The 17,385-nt window shown below is 37.0% G+C and overlaps 6 protein-coding genes across 6 annotated transcripts; 1 reads left to right on the top strand and 5 right to left on the bottom strand.

Moving 5' to 3' along the window:
- Positions 1 to 2,894: 2,894 nt before the first annotated feature.
- On the top strand, positions 2,895 to 4,523 carry GIT1 (Git1p; the record flags this gene model as incomplete). Its single annotated transcript, XM_071050956.1, has 1 exon — positions 2,895 to 4,523. One exon carries the CDS (start codon positions 2,895 to 2,897, stop codon positions 4,521 to 4,523), a length of 1,629 nt encoding a protein of 542 aa, XP_070908168.1.
- A 562-nt stretch (positions 4,524 to 5,085) lies between these two features.
- RNJ42_00785 (aquaporin family protein) lies at positions 5,086 to 5,979 on the bottom strand (the record flags this gene model as incomplete). Its single annotated transcript, XM_071050955.1, has 1 exon — positions 5,086 to 5,979. One exon carries the CDS (start codon positions 5,977 to 5,979, stop codon positions 5,086 to 5,088), a length of 894 nt encoding a protein of 297 aa, XP_070908167.1.
- A 2,867-nt stretch (positions 5,980 to 8,846) lies between these two features.
- DIP5 (dicarboxylic amino acid permease) lies at positions 8,847 to 10,565 on the bottom strand (the record flags this gene model as incomplete). The annotated part of the gene is made up of 1 exon (XM_071050954.1): positions 8,847 to 10,565. One exon carries the CDS (start codon positions 10,563 to 10,565, stop codon positions 8,847 to 8,849), a length of 1,719 nt encoding a protein of 572 aa, XP_070908166.1.
- Positions 10,566 to 11,647: 1,082 nt separating this feature from the next.
- ACM1 (Acm1p) lies at positions 11,648 to 11,920 on the bottom strand (the record flags this gene model as incomplete). The annotated part of the gene is made up of 1 exon (XM_071050953.1): positions 11,648 to 11,920. The coding sequence occupies one exon, from the start codon at positions 11,918 to 11,920 to the stop codon at positions 11,648 to 11,650; it is 273 nt and encodes a 90-aa protein (XP_070908165.1).
- A 234-nt stretch (positions 11,921 to 12,154) lies between these two features.
- On the bottom strand, positions 12,155 to 14,752 carry PLC1 (phosphatidylinositol phospholipase C; the record flags this gene model as incomplete). The annotated part of the gene is made up of 1 exon (XM_071050952.1): positions 12,155 to 14,752. The coding sequence occupies one exon, from the start codon at positions 14,750 to 14,752 to the stop codon at positions 12,155 to 12,157; it is 2,598 nt and encodes an 865-aa protein (XP_070908164.1).
- A 647-nt stretch (positions 14,753 to 15,399) lies between these two features.
- KAR9 (Kar9p) lies at positions 15,400 to 17,229 on the bottom strand (the record flags this gene model as incomplete). The annotated part of the gene is made up of 1 exon (XM_071050951.1): positions 15,400 to 17,229. The coding sequence occupies one exon, from the start codon at positions 17,227 to 17,229 to the stop codon at positions 15,400 to 15,402; it is 1,830 nt and encodes a 609-aa protein (XP_070908163.1).
- Between the last annotated feature and the right edge of the window lie 156 nt (positions 17,230 to 17,385).

Genomic DNA, 17,385 nt, shown 5'->3' with positions numbered 1-17,385 from the left:
TGTAACTAAACCTAAAATTGCTGAGTTTATTTTGCGCAAATTTGTGAACAATGAGGTGTGGTTGCTAAGGAAGCTTCAAATATTTAAACATAGCTCCGTATTTCCGTCATATGTCAATGTCTAATTGAGCGTAAATCTAAAGAAATGTCATAGTTTTAAACTTTGTCATGGTATGCAATGCAATGCAATGCTATACATGTGCAGTGAGGCTTAGAACTAATAAAGATACTATACTAGAGGTGGTATGATTCAAATAATATAGCTTTCTTATTGTTAGGTGCTATAAAAAAAAGAAAACTCTATTGCAGAATAAGGAGACATTCAATTCAAATATTACCATTTTAAGTAAAACAACAATGCTAGTCTATATTATTAGAAAGGGCAAATTTATTTCATGCTATTGCTTTTGTTAATTGCACAATAACACAATTAGAATACAATTATGCTGATACTAATATCAGATCAAAAAAAACTGAAAAATTGTGGACAAATGTCAGTTTACCGTCATATTTACACACAGTAAGAGAAAAAAAATATATATTGAAAAAAAAATGTTGTTCGTCAAGAGCGATCTTAGCCATGAAAAGATTGCTCTTATTTAACAGAAAATATAGCATTTACATTATCTATTGATACGACAGATTTCATTGTACCTGTAGACTAAGAAAAGAGTACAATGGGAGAATCATTTCATAGAAAAGCTTTGTTTTCTTTTTTTATTTAACAATGTCTTGCCATAGTTAACCCTCAATTATTTTTAAGTTCTCGAGAGTTTAAAGTCTAAAAGGTAAAAAAAATTTTGTGAAATAAAGAAATAAAGAAAAGCACTAGACAAATCTATTCAAGGAGAGAGCATAACCTTTAGTTAGACAAATTTTATTTTGTTATTTTTAGTATATAAAATTGTAGCTGTGGTATACACTATAAAGTCAAAACAATACAGGGAAAAAACCGGAGGTACAATCAAATCAGGAGACAGAACAGTTTATTGTTTTTTCTCCGGTTTCCATAGCACTACATTGCTCCCTCCGAAAGTACAGTATTTGTACTTGTATATCTAAACCCACAAATAATTTTACTGATCTTTCTATATAGGAATAAGAAAAGGTGTTTTTATGCAACTTAAAGCAAAGAAAACAACTAAATATGGTTACAGTATATCTGTGGAGTAAATGTAGAAAAAAATAGATAGGAAAAGGAAAAGGAGCAAAAGGCAATTAAATAGGAAAATGACGTACCTTATTCATTAGCATAATAATAAGATACAAATTTCGATAACTCTTAATTAAAAAAAAAGCCCGGTATCTGTGGACTGGAGATTTAGAAACCCAGATACTCAACAAACCCCCCATTCTCTCTTTTTGAGTCATAATAATCCACTCTGTAGTTTTTTTACAGATTTAGTGCCGTGGACACCCTCGGATATATGAAAGTTAATGTCATGACTAAAAAAATAGGGCTGTAACAGCGGTATCGGGCTTTTTTTTTGTTAACACCCCTCCCTCGGGAAAAAACAAGACTAGGGGGGTAAAGCCGGGTTACATCTAAAGAATAACGTTATATATGATGTGTCATCTGATATCGTTATATATTATGTAACATTTGACATTGTTACTTATGATCATATGACATCGTTACTTGTGATCTGAGAATGAGTCAAATATGTATTTACCCGGATAATTAAATTGTAGTCGGCAGTATTATTACCTTGACGAACAACATAGTAGTAAAATATTGACAAGCAGTTATTATACGTAGATATGCAGTTATGTACATGCATATATGCAGTTAAATTTCTATTAAGTCAATAAAACTTACAGTAAAAATTAAATTAAATAGTCACACGTGTACGTACGTCTGTATTTTTTTGAGGTATGTCTTTTCACGTGGTAGTTATTGTAGGGCGCTCCTACTAATATACACCACATAATGCCAGTTTCACCTACAAAACAATAAATACCCTTGAGAAAAACAAATAAACAAAAAGTTGCGTTGTACGAAGTATAGATAGGTGAAATACAACGATGTGGAGGGGAAAATTTGATAAGAAGACAATATGCAGTGGTTTCTTACGTACCTGAATTCTCCTAATATGATGCTTTTTCCTCCTATACGTAACATTAACAAGCACCGCACGGAATATTCGAGAAAGAAAAAGAAAAGAAAAGGTAAGACTCCCCATGTGAAAGAAAATAGAAAAAAGGAAGTCGTTTTTTGGATTAAATAACTGAAAGTCCGTAAGCAACCCAGTCAATTTTTGCGTCCATGTGCTACAAGATAGAAAGAAATAAAAAACTCAAGATAGCGTCTTTCAACTATCTTATACCCGATACTCCATCCAACTCCTTTTTTTTTCCCTTCCTTCTGTCTTTGCCATTTCCTACGTATTCGGGCTTTATTTCCTTTTCAATACATTATTTCCTTTCTCAATACATTATTATATGTTGTTTAACGTAACGTGCAGTCAGAGAGACGTGTGGAGACGTATGTTAAACCAAAAATAAAATCAACAAAAAAAAAAAAAGAAGTAATCCATTAAGAAACAACAAAAGTCATTTCACCGAGCACTTTCCCATTATTACCATACAAATCACATTCAGACTTACAAGCAACTCACTTTAATTTACCAAATACGGGATTAGCTCTTAATAACTAAAATACGTAATTGGAATAGCTCTTTTTCTATTTTTTCTTTTTAGTAAGCCCAAACGTGTTTTTTGTTAATATAAAACCCACATGTGCAATTTACTATTCACATTAATTTCTATTCTTTTTTGTTTTTTCAATATATAAAAGACTAACTTTATAAATAATCCTCCAATTTTTTTCAGAAAGAATTGTATATTTACAAAACAGTAGAGTAGAGAAACATCAGATATAAGTACAAATACAATATGGATAAACATATATCTAGTCCTTTCTTGAGAGATATTCCCACCACTGCTGCTGATTGGCGTTATATTGCGTTTGAGAGGCACAAACATGAGGTTTTCCCAATCTGGAAAAGAGCGCCTGAGTCGTCCGATGACTACTCGGGAAAGTCCGCTTCCGGTTCCGGTTCCGCGGAATTTAACGACGACGACGAGGACAGTGATGGTGGCAAGAAGTCCGGGTTTGCCAAGTACTGGCCCATTGTCACCACTGGTGCCGGTTTGTTCTCTGATGGGTATATCAACAACTCTATCAGTACGGTGTCCACGTGTTTGTCGATCATCTACGGGAAGGAGTACTCGGAGTCCCGGGCGCTTAGAAACATCTCTTCTATCGTGTTTGCTGGTACAGTTGCTGGTCAATTGATCTTTGGTTACTTGGCTGACCATTTCTCTCGTAAGTCGGCTATGCTGTTGGGTACCAGCATGTTGATCCTTTTCACTATTCTTTGTTCCGGAGCTTGGGGGAAAGGTACCTCCGGAACACACGCCGGTGGTTTGTTCACGGCTCTCACTGTGTACAGATTTTTCCTGGGTATCGCCATCGGAAGTGAGTACTCTAGTAGTTCTCCAGCTGCCGCAGAGGCCTCAAACTTACTGCCCCGTGGTAAACGTAACCGGTACTTCATCTGGTTCACTAACTCGATGATCGATTTTGGGTTCGTAGCGGGAGCCTTCGTACCCTTGGTGCTTCTATGGATTTGTGGTTCTCACCACTTGACCCCAGTTTGGAGGCTGACTATTGGGTTAGGTGCCATCCCACCATGCTCTCTATTCATCCTGAGATTGTACTACAGAGAAGGTAAGAAATTCCGTGAATCAAGGTTTAACAAAAATGTCCCAGTATGGAGAATAATCAAATTTTATTGGTTTAGAGTATTTATTATCTCCGCTATTTGGTTCTTATACGATTTTTCAGCCTACGCTTTCGGTACTTACTCCTCTATTATTATTGGTATGGTTCTACCAAAAGACGCCCCATTATACAAGAACTTTGGATGGAATGTGGTATTTAACTTATTCTACATGCCGGGCACAATTGTTGGTGCTGTTGTATCAGATTACCTGGGGCCACGTCTAACCATATCAATTGGATTAGTCGTTCAGTCTGCCATCGGTTTTGCTCTTGCTGGTGCATTAGATCACTTAAAGAAGCACATTGTTGGTTTCGTGTTTATATATGGTGTCTTTATTACATTAGGTGAATTCTCTGCAGGTAATAACATCGGTGTGATTGCCTCCAAGATGAATGCCACTCCAGTCAGAGGTACTTTGTACGGTATCGCTGCAATGATTGGTAAGGTCGGTGCCTTTGTCGGGACTTATGTGTTCCCATCTTTAATCAAGAACCATGGTCTAAGTGCTCCTTATTACGTTGCGTCCGCTTTGTGTATTTTCTCTGCCATGCTTGCCTTCTTTTTGCTGCCAGATTTAGATCAAGATGCCATGAAAAGAGAAGATGACAAATTCATCGAGTACTTGATATCAACTGGTTACGATGTTAGCTCTATGGGTATGAAAGATGATTCCCCAGAAAGTGATGTCTCATCTGTTTCCATCACAAACGTGGACGAAAAAGGTTTCGCAAAATAATCTACTTATCGAGGCCATCCCTCTCTATTTTTATCAATCCTGAACTCATGAGGGCACACAATGTAAAAATTACTTCCAAAAAATATTCTTATAAATTTAATCTAATCTTGTCTAAAACAACAATTAAAAAACTATTATAAATCCTAAATTCAATTGAAAAAAGTATAGACTGAAAACAGTCAGTTATTGTATTTTTCTTTTTTGACTTTTTTTTGCTGCATTTCCATTCACATTTAATGTTAATTACTTGGGCTAGATAGTCTATCTACAAGAACAGTCCAACTATAGGTTCAATTGATTTCTTTTTTATGTAACATTTAATATGGTAGACGTTTATATATACTGGGTAAAGTGATACACATAGCTTTTGTAAAATTCCAAAAGACTTAATATATAAGCATAAACTAAAAGCGATGATATGAAAAAAATTACTAAAAGTATCAAAAATGTTCATATTAGGATGATTAAAAGGGCAGTGACTAAATAATTAATTTGGGAATTGAATAGAAAATGAGAATGAAAATAGAAAAATAGAAAAATACTAGGTACGATGACTCAAGAATTACTGGTTCTTGGCCTTCTCTGCGAGTTCCTTTTCTCTAGCAACGTAGTTGGCATAATCCAACCATTGTAGCAATTGCCAGATGAACCAGGCTAAAGTGGCACCTAATAGTGGACCAATCCAGTAAATCCAATGGTAGTGTGGGAAATATTTTTTAGCGACAGCAGCACCTAGGGATCTAGCCGGGTTAACACCAGTACCAGTGTATGCGGTTAGGGCAAGATGTCCAATGAATAGAGAAATACCGATAGGTAGAGCGCACATGAAGTTAGATTCACCTTTTTCAACGGCAGTCATCAACACTGTTAAACATAGGATAGCGGTACCGAACATTTCCAAGAACAAACCTCTGGTTCTTGAGCAACCCAAACCTAAGGCATTGTCGAACTTCACAGGGCCTGGGGTCATACCGGATGCTGCACCACCAGCGGCCATACCACCAAGAATTTGAGCAATCCACATAACTAGACATCTAGTTGGGGTAATAGCTCTAGCCAGACATAGGGATAGAGAAACAGCTGGGTTTAAGGCACCACCGGAAACACCAACAAAACACCAGATGGAGAACATAACGGAGAACCCGAAACCAAGAGCAATCATGATCAATTGCCCTGGGTGAGAGCCGTGAGGCGGACTATCTTTCAAACTAACATCGTGATTTGCAATGTTTGCGATGACATATGCACACCATAGAAACATAAATGTACCACACAGTTCACCCACAAATGCAATCACGTGATTTCTAATTGTATCAGGTCCGAGATGGAATCTTGATTGCAGCAAGTTACTGCTATTGTGGGAAGGGCAAGAACTGTCAGCATCGTTCATGTCCAGATCATGTCCTTTCTCTTGATGAGCTGTATCCACCTTAGTTTGATTTTCTAAATCAGACATTTATGATAATAATTGTTTTTTTACAGGGTATAAAAGTATTCCGATGTTTTATTCTTTAAGTGAAGCTAAAGAAAGAAATAGAAATTGCAAGGCTATATATTGTAGAACAGGTCTGTATTTATACTGAGAGAAAACTATCATTTTTTTTTCCATCTCATTTCGAATAATGATATCTGCGGATCCAATAGAATAAAAGCCACCGAAAAGCCATAAAGGATTTTCCTATTAGTTCACAGCTGTTAATTTTACACTTACAGAAGAGCAGTTCAGTTAATAATGGAAATCATCAGTTGATGGCAAAATTTAATTGTCCTAAAAAAACTTTTAATAGGATATATTCTGTGTTCTCATCGCAATTGAAATTCTTTTTTTTTTTTTTCGATGTTATAATAACTCCTCGAATCGGAAAAATTGTGATTAAAATCCAGTGCGAGATATTCAGGGAACATTTGAATTTGTTTCCTACATTTGTTTAATAATAAGACAAAAAAGAACAAGATTTATAAAAAAAGAACAACCCTGTCGCTACATAAAAATATTCTTTTCTCCCTCTGTATTTGCATTCAAAGCCAGCTAATAGTGAAAATTGAGATGAACAAAGAACAAAAAAGAAAAACGCTGGAAAGAAAGGGCCACATTACAACATAGAATTAAGGAAAAACAATAACAAAAAACGAGAACAGTAACAAACCTGCAGTGTTTAGCAAAGCTTATTTATTATAGAATATGCTATTTGTTCTATTGTGTCTCCTTGTCAACTTATGCCATCTCGGAAACTCCCTATTGATAAAATATTCCCACTATCTTTTCACCTGGTGATAGAAAAAGGAAAAGTACAATTTTCTAAGCTGAGCACTTTCTGCTCAGAAAGTAAAAAATCTTTCCCATATCTATGCACCAAATACTTTGCCATATATCATACTTTATGTCAACCTAGAATTCCCACCCTTCTATAACTATTCCCAATCCACATCGCTTGAGATCACTGTTATTCACTATGCCAGACCCCACGGAAAAGATTTCCTATAGGCTTTATTGACAAGATGAGAAATAGAAAAAAAAAAAGTAATTAAAATTAAGTAAAGGAAAATCCTTTCACAGTGAAAGACTGCAGTACAGAAAAGGCATTTTTTTATGTCTTGTCTACGCTGGTTTCTAAGATATGGTAAACGAACAATGGCAAGATGAGGAAAGCGTGGGCTTGTGCCCTGACAAATAATCTCTACGTTTGTTTCTAACACCTCTACAGTAGCCTATAGAATAGACTGCACGGAAGTAAAAAAAAGTAAATAAAAGAAAGTGATTTCTATGCAGATATCGTTCGCTGGGGGGAAGTTTATAAGCGAAAGCTCAAGACTTTTCGTTGCCTTCCTCTTAGAAAAGCCCATAGTGTATCTTTCCCAAGAACTATTTTGTTAATCGAAGAGGGGGAAACTTTTTTTCAACAACTCAGATTTGCCGGGGCTCCATGTAATTCGTGCATAGAAAGTGGGGGAATGTGGGATGACTTGTGCGGCTGTTTTAGTAGATACTAAATTCCCAAAAAAAAAAAGTGTATAGAATACGGGTCGGAAAAATAAAGCTCGCTACCATCACGCAATCCGGAAATTCCTTGCTGAATAATCCGGAGGGCAGACATACCGGTTCCCTATTTGGGTAAAAATAATGCGAATAGGAAAATAAAAAAGCAATTCATATCTAATACCTATTAGGAACCTATTAGTTAAAGAAGTGGTGATATTAATAGTTTGATGAAGCTAGCATGTATTTTTTAGGGAACGAACTGGGATTTTTCTAATGTGATGCATATTTTGCAAACCGAAAACAATACGAAGTTCTTCTTAGAGTTTGCGATATATACCTTCATACTTAAGGTAGCTTGCATATATACTTGGGCACACAATCATACAAACTCCTTGGTTTCTCACCTTTCTTCGGAATTAAAGTAATATTTTTCCATCTCATTCATAGTGCTCTCGGATAGAAGGGAGAATAAGTTCATTTAAAGTTAATAACTTTGTGAGAGGTCCTTAGAACAATTCATACTTTCTTTTTCCCTTTATGTAATATTTCGCCTCATGATTGGGATTAAGTGCTTTTTTAAAGTGAGAGATTTATTAAACTAAAATACCTTGTGACCTAGCATCTATTTATAGTAGATGACTGACTGTCTATCCCTTGTTTTCATCGCTGCTGGGAAAAGTGGTGATACTGGCATTTAAAATGAAATGAAATTCACAAGTGTTATAAGATGACTAAATTCCTTAAAAATTAGATTATTTGAAATAGAAGTAAAGATATTACATTAAATTAATCACATTAAATCTTAAATAAAAAAATAAATAAATAAAACAAACAGAAGTAGTATAAAATATTTATAAAAAGGAGTGTAGTTCCTTCCGGAATTATAAGTAGGAAAAAAAGAAAGAAAGGAAAGTCAAACATGAATATTAATTAGTCGTAAAAAGTAAAATGCAGTAATTATGGAGGGAAAAAATGCTAGGGGGAGTGACATATTAGGGATACATGCACTATATGTTGTTCGCTCTAACAATTCGATAGCAATGAGGATGTAATGGTAAAGGAAATGTAATCGAGATATCTTTAGGACATGACATTTTTTGTCATTATAATTAATGGTGAATCTCAAATTCTGTCGTAAAGTTCTATCTGTATGATGTAACACAGTTAAAAGAAAAAGAAAAACTTGAAATAAAATTGGTAGGGAAAACAAATAACACATTGCACCGAGAAAGAATATGTACAATATTGCACAAGCACACTCGGATTGTCTTTTATATTAAGAATAACTTGAAACAGAAAAGAATACAGGAATAAAATCAAGTACTCAATCATACAGTCAAAGCTTAAAAGACGTTACTAATAATATTGTCATATAGCCAGAACAAGACTCTGCTCTTACTGTTTTTCATTCTCTCTCTCTTTTCAGCGTCTTCTATCTTACCTTGTTCTTCTTCCTCATCAATGGCTGCTTTGAAAGTGTATAAATCTACTTCAGCGGACTTTAAGATTCTAGTCTTCTTGATCAATTTATAGCCAAAGTAAGAGATAACAAAGACAGGAATACCAATGTAACCGGTAATAAAATTCTTGTAGTCGAATTCATGGTATAGGAAAACGCTGAAGTTCTTAATGAAAGCAATTAGAATACAGAAAGATAGAGCAAAGTAAGATCCGTATGGTTGAAATGGAGCTCTGTAGGCAAATTTCGATCTGTCGACATTTTGGGCCTTTACAGCGTTGAAGAAGCACAAGTAAGTGATTAGAATACTGATCCAACTCAACAATCCGAAAATAGAAACGACATTGACGAAATAACCAAAAATCTTAGCGGAACCAGATGAAACGTTCATGTAGGCTAAACCACAGAAAAGGGAAGAAGCGATCAAAGCGTAATAAGGAACACCCCATCTGTTAGTGATAGCGAATATTTTAGGAGCTTTGTTGTCGATAGCCAGACCGTACAATGTTCTAGAGGCAACATACAAGTCAGAGTTACAAGCACTGAACACAAACATCAAGACACAAGCGTTGAAGATGTGTGGTAGAGCCTTAATACCGGAGTTAATAATAGCAACAACATATGGGGAGGCAGCAGCACCGGTACCAGCACTTCTTGCCTTCTTCAATAGAGGGTCGTCATAAGCGACACACATACCTAACAAGAAGATGGTTAGCAAGTAGAAGACGATGATACGGTACATGGTCAACTTGATGGCCTTTGGAATAGATTTTCTTGGGTTGTGAGCTTCTGCGGCAACGATACCAGTCAACTCGATACCTAGGTATGCGAACAAAGCGTAGACCAACACGGCGACGAAAGCGACAAACTTACCTTTACTACCTGGGATTCTCTCAGAGTAAGGCTTGAAAGCACCTGGGTGTCTGTAGTACTCAAACCCACGTCTGTGGTGGTCTGGAGCACCACCCAACATGATGATAAACAACAAGATGATCAAACCGATCATGACGATAACCTTGAAAGTGGACAACCAGAACTCGAATTCACCGAAGAACTTGACACCAATAAAATTCATTGCAACGATAACCACGAAGAACACGGTGATCCACACACCAGGGTTGACACGCTCACGGTCGATCCAGTACTGGACAACCAGTGCCGCAGCAGTCAGTTGGTTAGGTGGCAGAATCAGGTACTTACACAGGTAGGCATAACCAACAGCAAACCCTAGCGCTGGGTCACAGTAACGTGAAGCATAACTGGTGAAACCGTCCAACGGTATGTAAGACGCCATCTCTCCAAGAGCCGCCATCGTGAAAAAGACAAGCAGACCGACAAACGAATACGCGATGAAAACCGACATAGGCCCCGCGGTGTACAGAGAGTTACCCGTACCGATCAGAAGACCCGTACCAATGGACCCACCGATGGCGATCATCGAGATGTGACGAGCCTTCAAGTCCTTTCTCAGTCTAGTAGACTCGTCTTTACCATCGTCCTGGTACTCTGGCTTTTCCTCAAGTTGAGAAGAAACAGTAGACAAGTTCTCAAGGTCATCGTTGACAAGAACCTCCTCTTTCTTAAACTTGTTATCAGAAAACATTTTTTGTTATTTTAATAATAGCTTTTCTCTCTGTTACTCTTTTACAAGATATTCTTTTAAGTTTCTTTTCAGAGAAAGGGAAGTTAATGTTTTATGTTTTTTTCTACTTTATATTATATGCTATTCTATGAAAAAGGGAGAATATCGAAGTCTATTTATATAGACTTCAATCGTTCTATTGATCAATTACAAGTTTTTTTTTCTTTTTTTATCTCTTAGTGATTAGAAGTTCAAGTTCTTTAAAATTAAGTTTGGCTTTTGAAATTAGTTTCCTCCAACAATCTCTCTTGAGCTCTTTGCTTCCCCCCCGCCTGTCCTTTACAATTCAATCAAACCGGCAATACATCACCGATCCATCTTTAAGTCAACGTCATTTTTACTTCGATCTATAGTCCTTATTCCGATGTTTTCTTGCTGTAGAAAGTACGGTCATGAACAACGTCTCGTACTACTGTAATGTGTTGTCGTTGCGTCGTTGCTTTCGCTGTTGTGTAGCTTGTATAGCTGTGTAGCTGTATAGCTTGTATAGCTGTTTGTGCTAAATACTTGAGCTTTGGGTCACGGTCCAGAAGAATAGACAGGGACGTACCCAGAACACCACGCACACCTTAGACACATTTTTCTATGAAAGATACAAACAATGGGCGACTCTTCAAGAAAAGATAAATAAAATATTTTGCCGTCTCCGTTGCAGCGGGGTCTCATCTGGATCGCTGCGGAGATGGCGTACGAAGGGACGAGTGGAGTACTTCGAAATAATAAGGGCTCGAAAAACCTTATCCGGTAGCCCGGGTCATGACATGGCCACAAAAACAGTAACAAAACTTTGACTCCACTAGAGAAAGAGCTGTAGGACGGGAACAACAAAAAAAATAAATCGGGGTGATCGAAGGGTGTCTCGCCAGAGAGAGTAAAAAAAAAATGCGGATTTCTATCTCCGTTTTATCTTATCTCTTTTGTTTACATTTTTATTGATTGGAGATAGTCGTGAAAAGGTATCTATTATGCTATAATGTACGTAATTTTTTGGGGGGGGGGGGGAATAAATTTTTTTTATATAGTGATGGTAGGGGGAAACGGCTTCAGAGCTGTGTGAGCAGGTCACGTCGTATGTCGTGCAAGTAGCCCTTGTGTGTATCGGAGTCCAGGGACCTTAGAGGTGGTCTCTGAGATAGTGTCTTTGGTGTCTTCGTTGGACGGTTCTCCTTGTTGTCAGTAGGGGCTATCTTCTCTGTGTGGTGCTCGAGTGTCCTCTGTCTCATCTCGGCGGTCTCTTCGAATAGTGCGAACGTAGCACGTCTCCGAAGTGGAGAGGTAGGTGTACGTTTCTTTGTGATTCTCTTTGGAGATTGCATTATTGTATGCTGAAATTATGCTAAATTGTACTATGCTATGCTATGCTTTGCTATGCTATGCTATGCTATGATATGATATGCTATTTCTATGTAATGATATTACCTTCTTATATATTAATCTTTCACCTCTCGCCTTAATTTTTATTTTTTGGCGTATTTCCTTTTTTTTCCCTACATCGCTCTTTTTACCCGATTGGTATATTAAAAAAAAACAAATATTAATTAAAAATTACTTTAGATTTGGCGTTGTAACGAGACAAATAGCGTAGAAAAGATATACTGCTCGCCTTCTGTACTATATAGTGGAATGTGGCGATACCCCATCCGGACACGATCCAAGGGGACACACGTCATGGCCAATGTACTGCTGTGTTCTTTAACCACGACGCGTAAAAATGTAAATGGGACGTCTGATTTCGCTAGCTCCACGGTGAAACTCACGTTCCATATTGGGTTGAACCCGTTTTCGTAACACCTGCGACCAGTGACTACAGCGTAGCCTGACTCCGGGGTAGCGCCATTGTGAGCCATGGGCTGAACCTGAACCGCCGCGTTCGCCAGTGAGCTCACCCTAACATCGTCGCTGCTAATTATCTCGCACTCAACGTGCGTACATATGTTGTCCTCCCTGAACAACCCTTGATCCCCGTCCACATCCATGGTGTAACTCACATTCGGCAGAAGCTGCGCAGAGATGACCTGGATGTTGTATCGCTCAGGGGATTGGTTCTGTTTAGCTATGATATCTAATTCACGTGTCTTATTCACCACGCTTGCGATGCTCGCGGGTTTCAGCAGGTAACCGACCTGCGGTGTTCTGCTGTTCAGTTGGAACATCGCCACGTTCAGCTGGTGTCCGAGGTCATTAGTCTGCCAGTTCGTGGCTACCATCTGGACTCCCAATTTCCAGTAGCGCATAGGGTTAAAGTTGGTGGAGTTGTAGCGTAGGGCGTGAGGGTAGACACGCATCATGTAGCGTCTGTTGTGCTTGTTAATGGAGGCACGCATGTTGGGATCACGGATCATACGGTCTATCTTCTTCTCATTCAGCGAAAAACAGTGATTTGTGCCCTTTGACTCACACAGTGAAAAGTTACGAAACTTTAGACCTTGCAAGCCAGTCAATTCATAGAATTCATCGACTATTGGTAACTGTCTCTTGTTGAAACTGAACCGCCGTATCCTGGATCCACGCTTCTTATTATACATATCGCCGGATTCATAAGACGAACTCCTAGACGAAGATGAGGATGATGTAACACTAGTGAGCATCGCCCCATCCTCGTAATTCTTAGTCTTCTTGATCTTCAGCACTACTCTGTGTCGTAACTCTAAGGGGGAAGGCAATGTAGGTCTTCGGTCATCAGCAAAGTAGAGTAATACACCGAAACACTCCTTAAATATAGACGCCGCAATACGTTGATTCTTTGAGTCACATCTCACCTCAATCGATATGATCAAAGGGAACGGTGATGCTAAAAAAGCGTATTTACGTACAGTATCCGTTACTGTACGCAAGGGCAGAGCAGAAGTTAGTATACCATGACATACAACTGGTCCATTCTCTCCATCCCATATATCAATCTCTACGCAACGACAACCTTGCTGTAATGCTTGTATATATCCTTCAACAGAAGGTGACCCACCAATTTGCTTACCAGTGAGGTAAGTGTTATGTGATGATGCAATAAAATAATGATTTAATGGTTTCGAAAAATCTTCCGAATTAGATTTCAAATATGGTACCGAGTTCAAATATCTTGAAAACCCTTTTCTATCTATAATATTATTATCAGGATCTTGATATTTCTCAAATAATGTTTGAGCTTCTGTAATACTTACGGATTCACCTTGCTTTTCCTGTAAAAATTCATAAAAGTCTTCAAACGTTAGGCTATTACTTTTCTTGGCAATTTCATTCCAGATCTCATCTATTTCTCTACGTGATTTCAATAATTTAACAAAGATTTGGAATTCTTCGAAATTTAGAAGCCCATTACCATTTATGTCAGCTTGATTAAAAAACTGTCGGAGATATTTGGTAGAGCAGTATATATGAAATTTGTGACATAGTTTTCTTACATCATCGAAGCTCAATTTATCTTTAATCTCATCCTCTTTATTCTTGGAAACTTCTCTTCGCCAATGTATATTTGCAAATTTCTCATGATCAGGGACTGCCATGCTCTCCATAAGTTCTCTTCTTGTCCTGACTAGTCCGAAAAGAGTTGAACAAAAAACATTATAATCCATCTCATCCTTCGCAATAACATGTAAAGCCTTCAATTTATTAGCGAACTTGTAAATTATTGTGATCCAGTATTTAGAGAATTTGGCATCAATATTGTACTCCTCCCGGTAGTTACTTCCTAACTCCCCTGGCCGTATGCTCTTTATAGAATCCAAATCTAACCTTTTCAGACCATCCTTCCACGTTATATATTTATTTCTCTCCAGCTTGAACAAATAATCTTTTTTCTTACGTCTAGTGACTTTCTGTAGCACTAAACCTTCTTTCATTATACACATAACTTTCTCCAAATCCTGATTTAACTTTATACCTGATCCATCAAACTCTATCAAATTAGGAACTAACGGTGCCATTGAGTATGGGTACGTTATTGGCCCAATACTATCTCTAAGTTCCTTGGCGTTCAAAAGTCCAGGCGGGAACTTCATCATAGACTTTAGGTTCTTCTTCACAATCGAGGTCGATGATGACGTCCCCAAGAGCTCATCGAATAGGGATTTAGTCGAGTTGCTTCTCTTCAGGAAAAAGAAGCTGTCGTTACTGGCTGACCTCTCATTTGACAGCCTTTCAGAAGATGGCATTACTGAGCCCTCCTTAGACACCCCTTGAACTTCGAACTTCATAGGAATGTGAGCTCATCGATTTCTTATCTTTATCTTTGTTATTGATTTCTCGAAAAATATTGAAAATTTTATCGTTTCTAAACTGCTGAATCAACCTCTACTGAGTACTGATATATAAATATAATAATGACAGTGCCTGGGGGTTTTCTCACACTTCAAGCTCTCCTCTCTGTCCTACAATGATAATGTATATAAGGGCTTATTATTTAGTTAAATACTTTTACGTCATTAGGGAAAAATGTCATCATCATCTACGGATACGATAGGACAATGGTTAATCACATATTAATATCATATAAACAAGTTGATAACACTCTTGCTATTCCCTATTCACCCTCTAACTAACATTCAGACAAGTAGTTTCCGAATGCTTTATGTATAAGATAGGTGTAATAACTATATAAAACTGGTGCTTTTACCTCGATACCGAAAAATACAGATTATATAATATAGATATACTGGATATGCCAGTCGTCAGGTTATAATTTCTTGTAGAATATTAGATACATATTAATGTTTTGTTTTGAATTAAAACAAAGAAAATTTTCTTGAGTTTATTATTACAAAATTATTTCTAATCGTCGTACTGAAACATGCACTATTTTTTAGAATGGTCTTCTACGGGAAGAAGTCGGAGTTATCAGTACAGATAAAGGTGTTGGAGGTCTGAGAAATTGGCCTCTTTTCGAACTGGGAATCCATGAGGAGTTAGACGTTGGAGTTTTTTGAGGGGTCGATGGGATATAGTCCTGAATATGAGAGTGATACTGCCATCTATCCTTTTTACTGATAATGGACGGTAGCTTACTATTACCGTTATTTCTGTAATATTCAATTCGCTCTTTTTCCAGTTTCTCGAGAGATTGACATTTATCTTTATTATGATCTGGTTCGTCTTTCTTCTTGATTTCTGGTGATTTTTTAACTTCTTTATTCTCTTTATGAGGCAGAGCAGGAACAGTGTTGAGGACAAGCTTTCCATTATTTTTAGAGCGCTTATCAAAGAATGGGTTAGGATCATCAAGAGAATTTGGTTTATTACCATTTACTATTGGTTTGATCTTCATCTTTTTCAGTAACGCATTTCCAAACTGCTTATGTCCTGAAACACTGCCTTCAGACACCGACCTTCTAGCAGCCCCATTCTGTTTTAATTTATCCTTAATCGTCAAGCCATTCATATCTCTCGTAATATTTCCTAATTCATAGGTTATGCCACTACTCATGCTTCTAACATCTTGTACATTAGAAATCTTGATTTTTAGCCATTTTTCATGAAGTTGATTAGTCTTTGCCGCAATGCCTGCATCTAACAAAGAAAACTCCTGAGCTTTGAAGATGATCTTGAATGTTCTTTCTAATATAATCGTTTTACTAGCCATCTGCCTCTTTAATTTATCCTGAATATCGCTTTGTATATCAAGGTTGTCCAATGCAACCATCTTCTTCTTGATGCTTTCATAATCGTCAAGAATACCGCCAATTTCATGATTTAAATTAACAAAAAGCAGATTCCATCGTTTATCTACAAGTTCCACTTTTAATTCTGATATTTCTGTTGCCATAAAATCATATTTTTGTTTTAGACCCGCATATTTCTCTTTCAAAACCTTGGTCAATGATTCTATATTGGCAACATCTCGTTTTCCAAAGGTATCGATTCTTTCTGGTAAAATATCAGTTAAACTTTTTTCAATTGCTGGTAAACTTTTTTCTAAATCTTGATATTTATCTGAAATCTTCTTTTCTTGGTTATTGAATGTAGGTATAGAATAACCTGGAGAATCGCCGTTCTTAGTTAATAGGGTTATGATTTGTTCTAGTGTGAATGTGGGAGCATGCCTTACTGGCGAGGAAAACCTCTCTTCCTGTAAATCAAAGCTCTTTTGGATATTTTGAGATATTACATTCTCGAGACCGTCCATGTGATCATTTGAAATCTCCTTAAACTCCAATGTAGTGTCCAAAAGCTTTTTCAGTCTATTTAACCAAGGGTCTAATTCATCTCGATAGACTGAACATTTTTCTATCAGGTTAATTATTTCCATTTCATCTTCAGCTATTGATTTATCAGGATCCTGGTCTAAACTTCTCTCTATAATTTCCAAAGTTTTTGACAAAAAGGGACCAACACTGTTTATATCATTGACAAGCTCAAATAATAGTTCCTTCCTCTCCTGTAACCACTCAAGATACTCCAGTAGGTTTGTAACCTCAATACCGTTAGAGTCACATATACGTGGGAATATGTCAAGAATTTTCTTTAATTGTGCTGTAATCCACTGTAGAACATCTCTAAAATCTGCTATATTCAATATATCCTCATCATCAAGCTTAATTTCTCGTAGTTTCCCTATGGTATCATGTATCTCAGGCAATTGAGTCTCCAACAACATCTGTAGATCGTCATGGAGCCCTAGCTCATTATTGTTCATTATTTATGTGCCAATGAAATAATGTATGGAGATTAGTGGTTTGTATTCTTTGATATTGTAATTATTACTTATAAGTACTTGAAATATTGTACAGAATAGTTGTTTACTATTAGTTCGCAAGCTGACACTTTTAATTGCCTAATTTAATTGCGATGA

The sequence above is a fragment of the Nakaseomyces bracarensis genome (assembly GCF_045282275.1).
Source record: "Nakaseomyces bracarensis strain CBM3 chromosome Unknown Scaff4_1, whole genome shotgun sequence".
Lineage (NCBI taxonomy): Eukaryota > Fungi > Ascomycota > Saccharomycetes > Saccharomycetales > Saccharomycetaceae > Nakaseomyces > Nakaseomyces bracarensis.
This window is presented reverse-complemented; position numbering and strand designations above follow the sequence as displayed.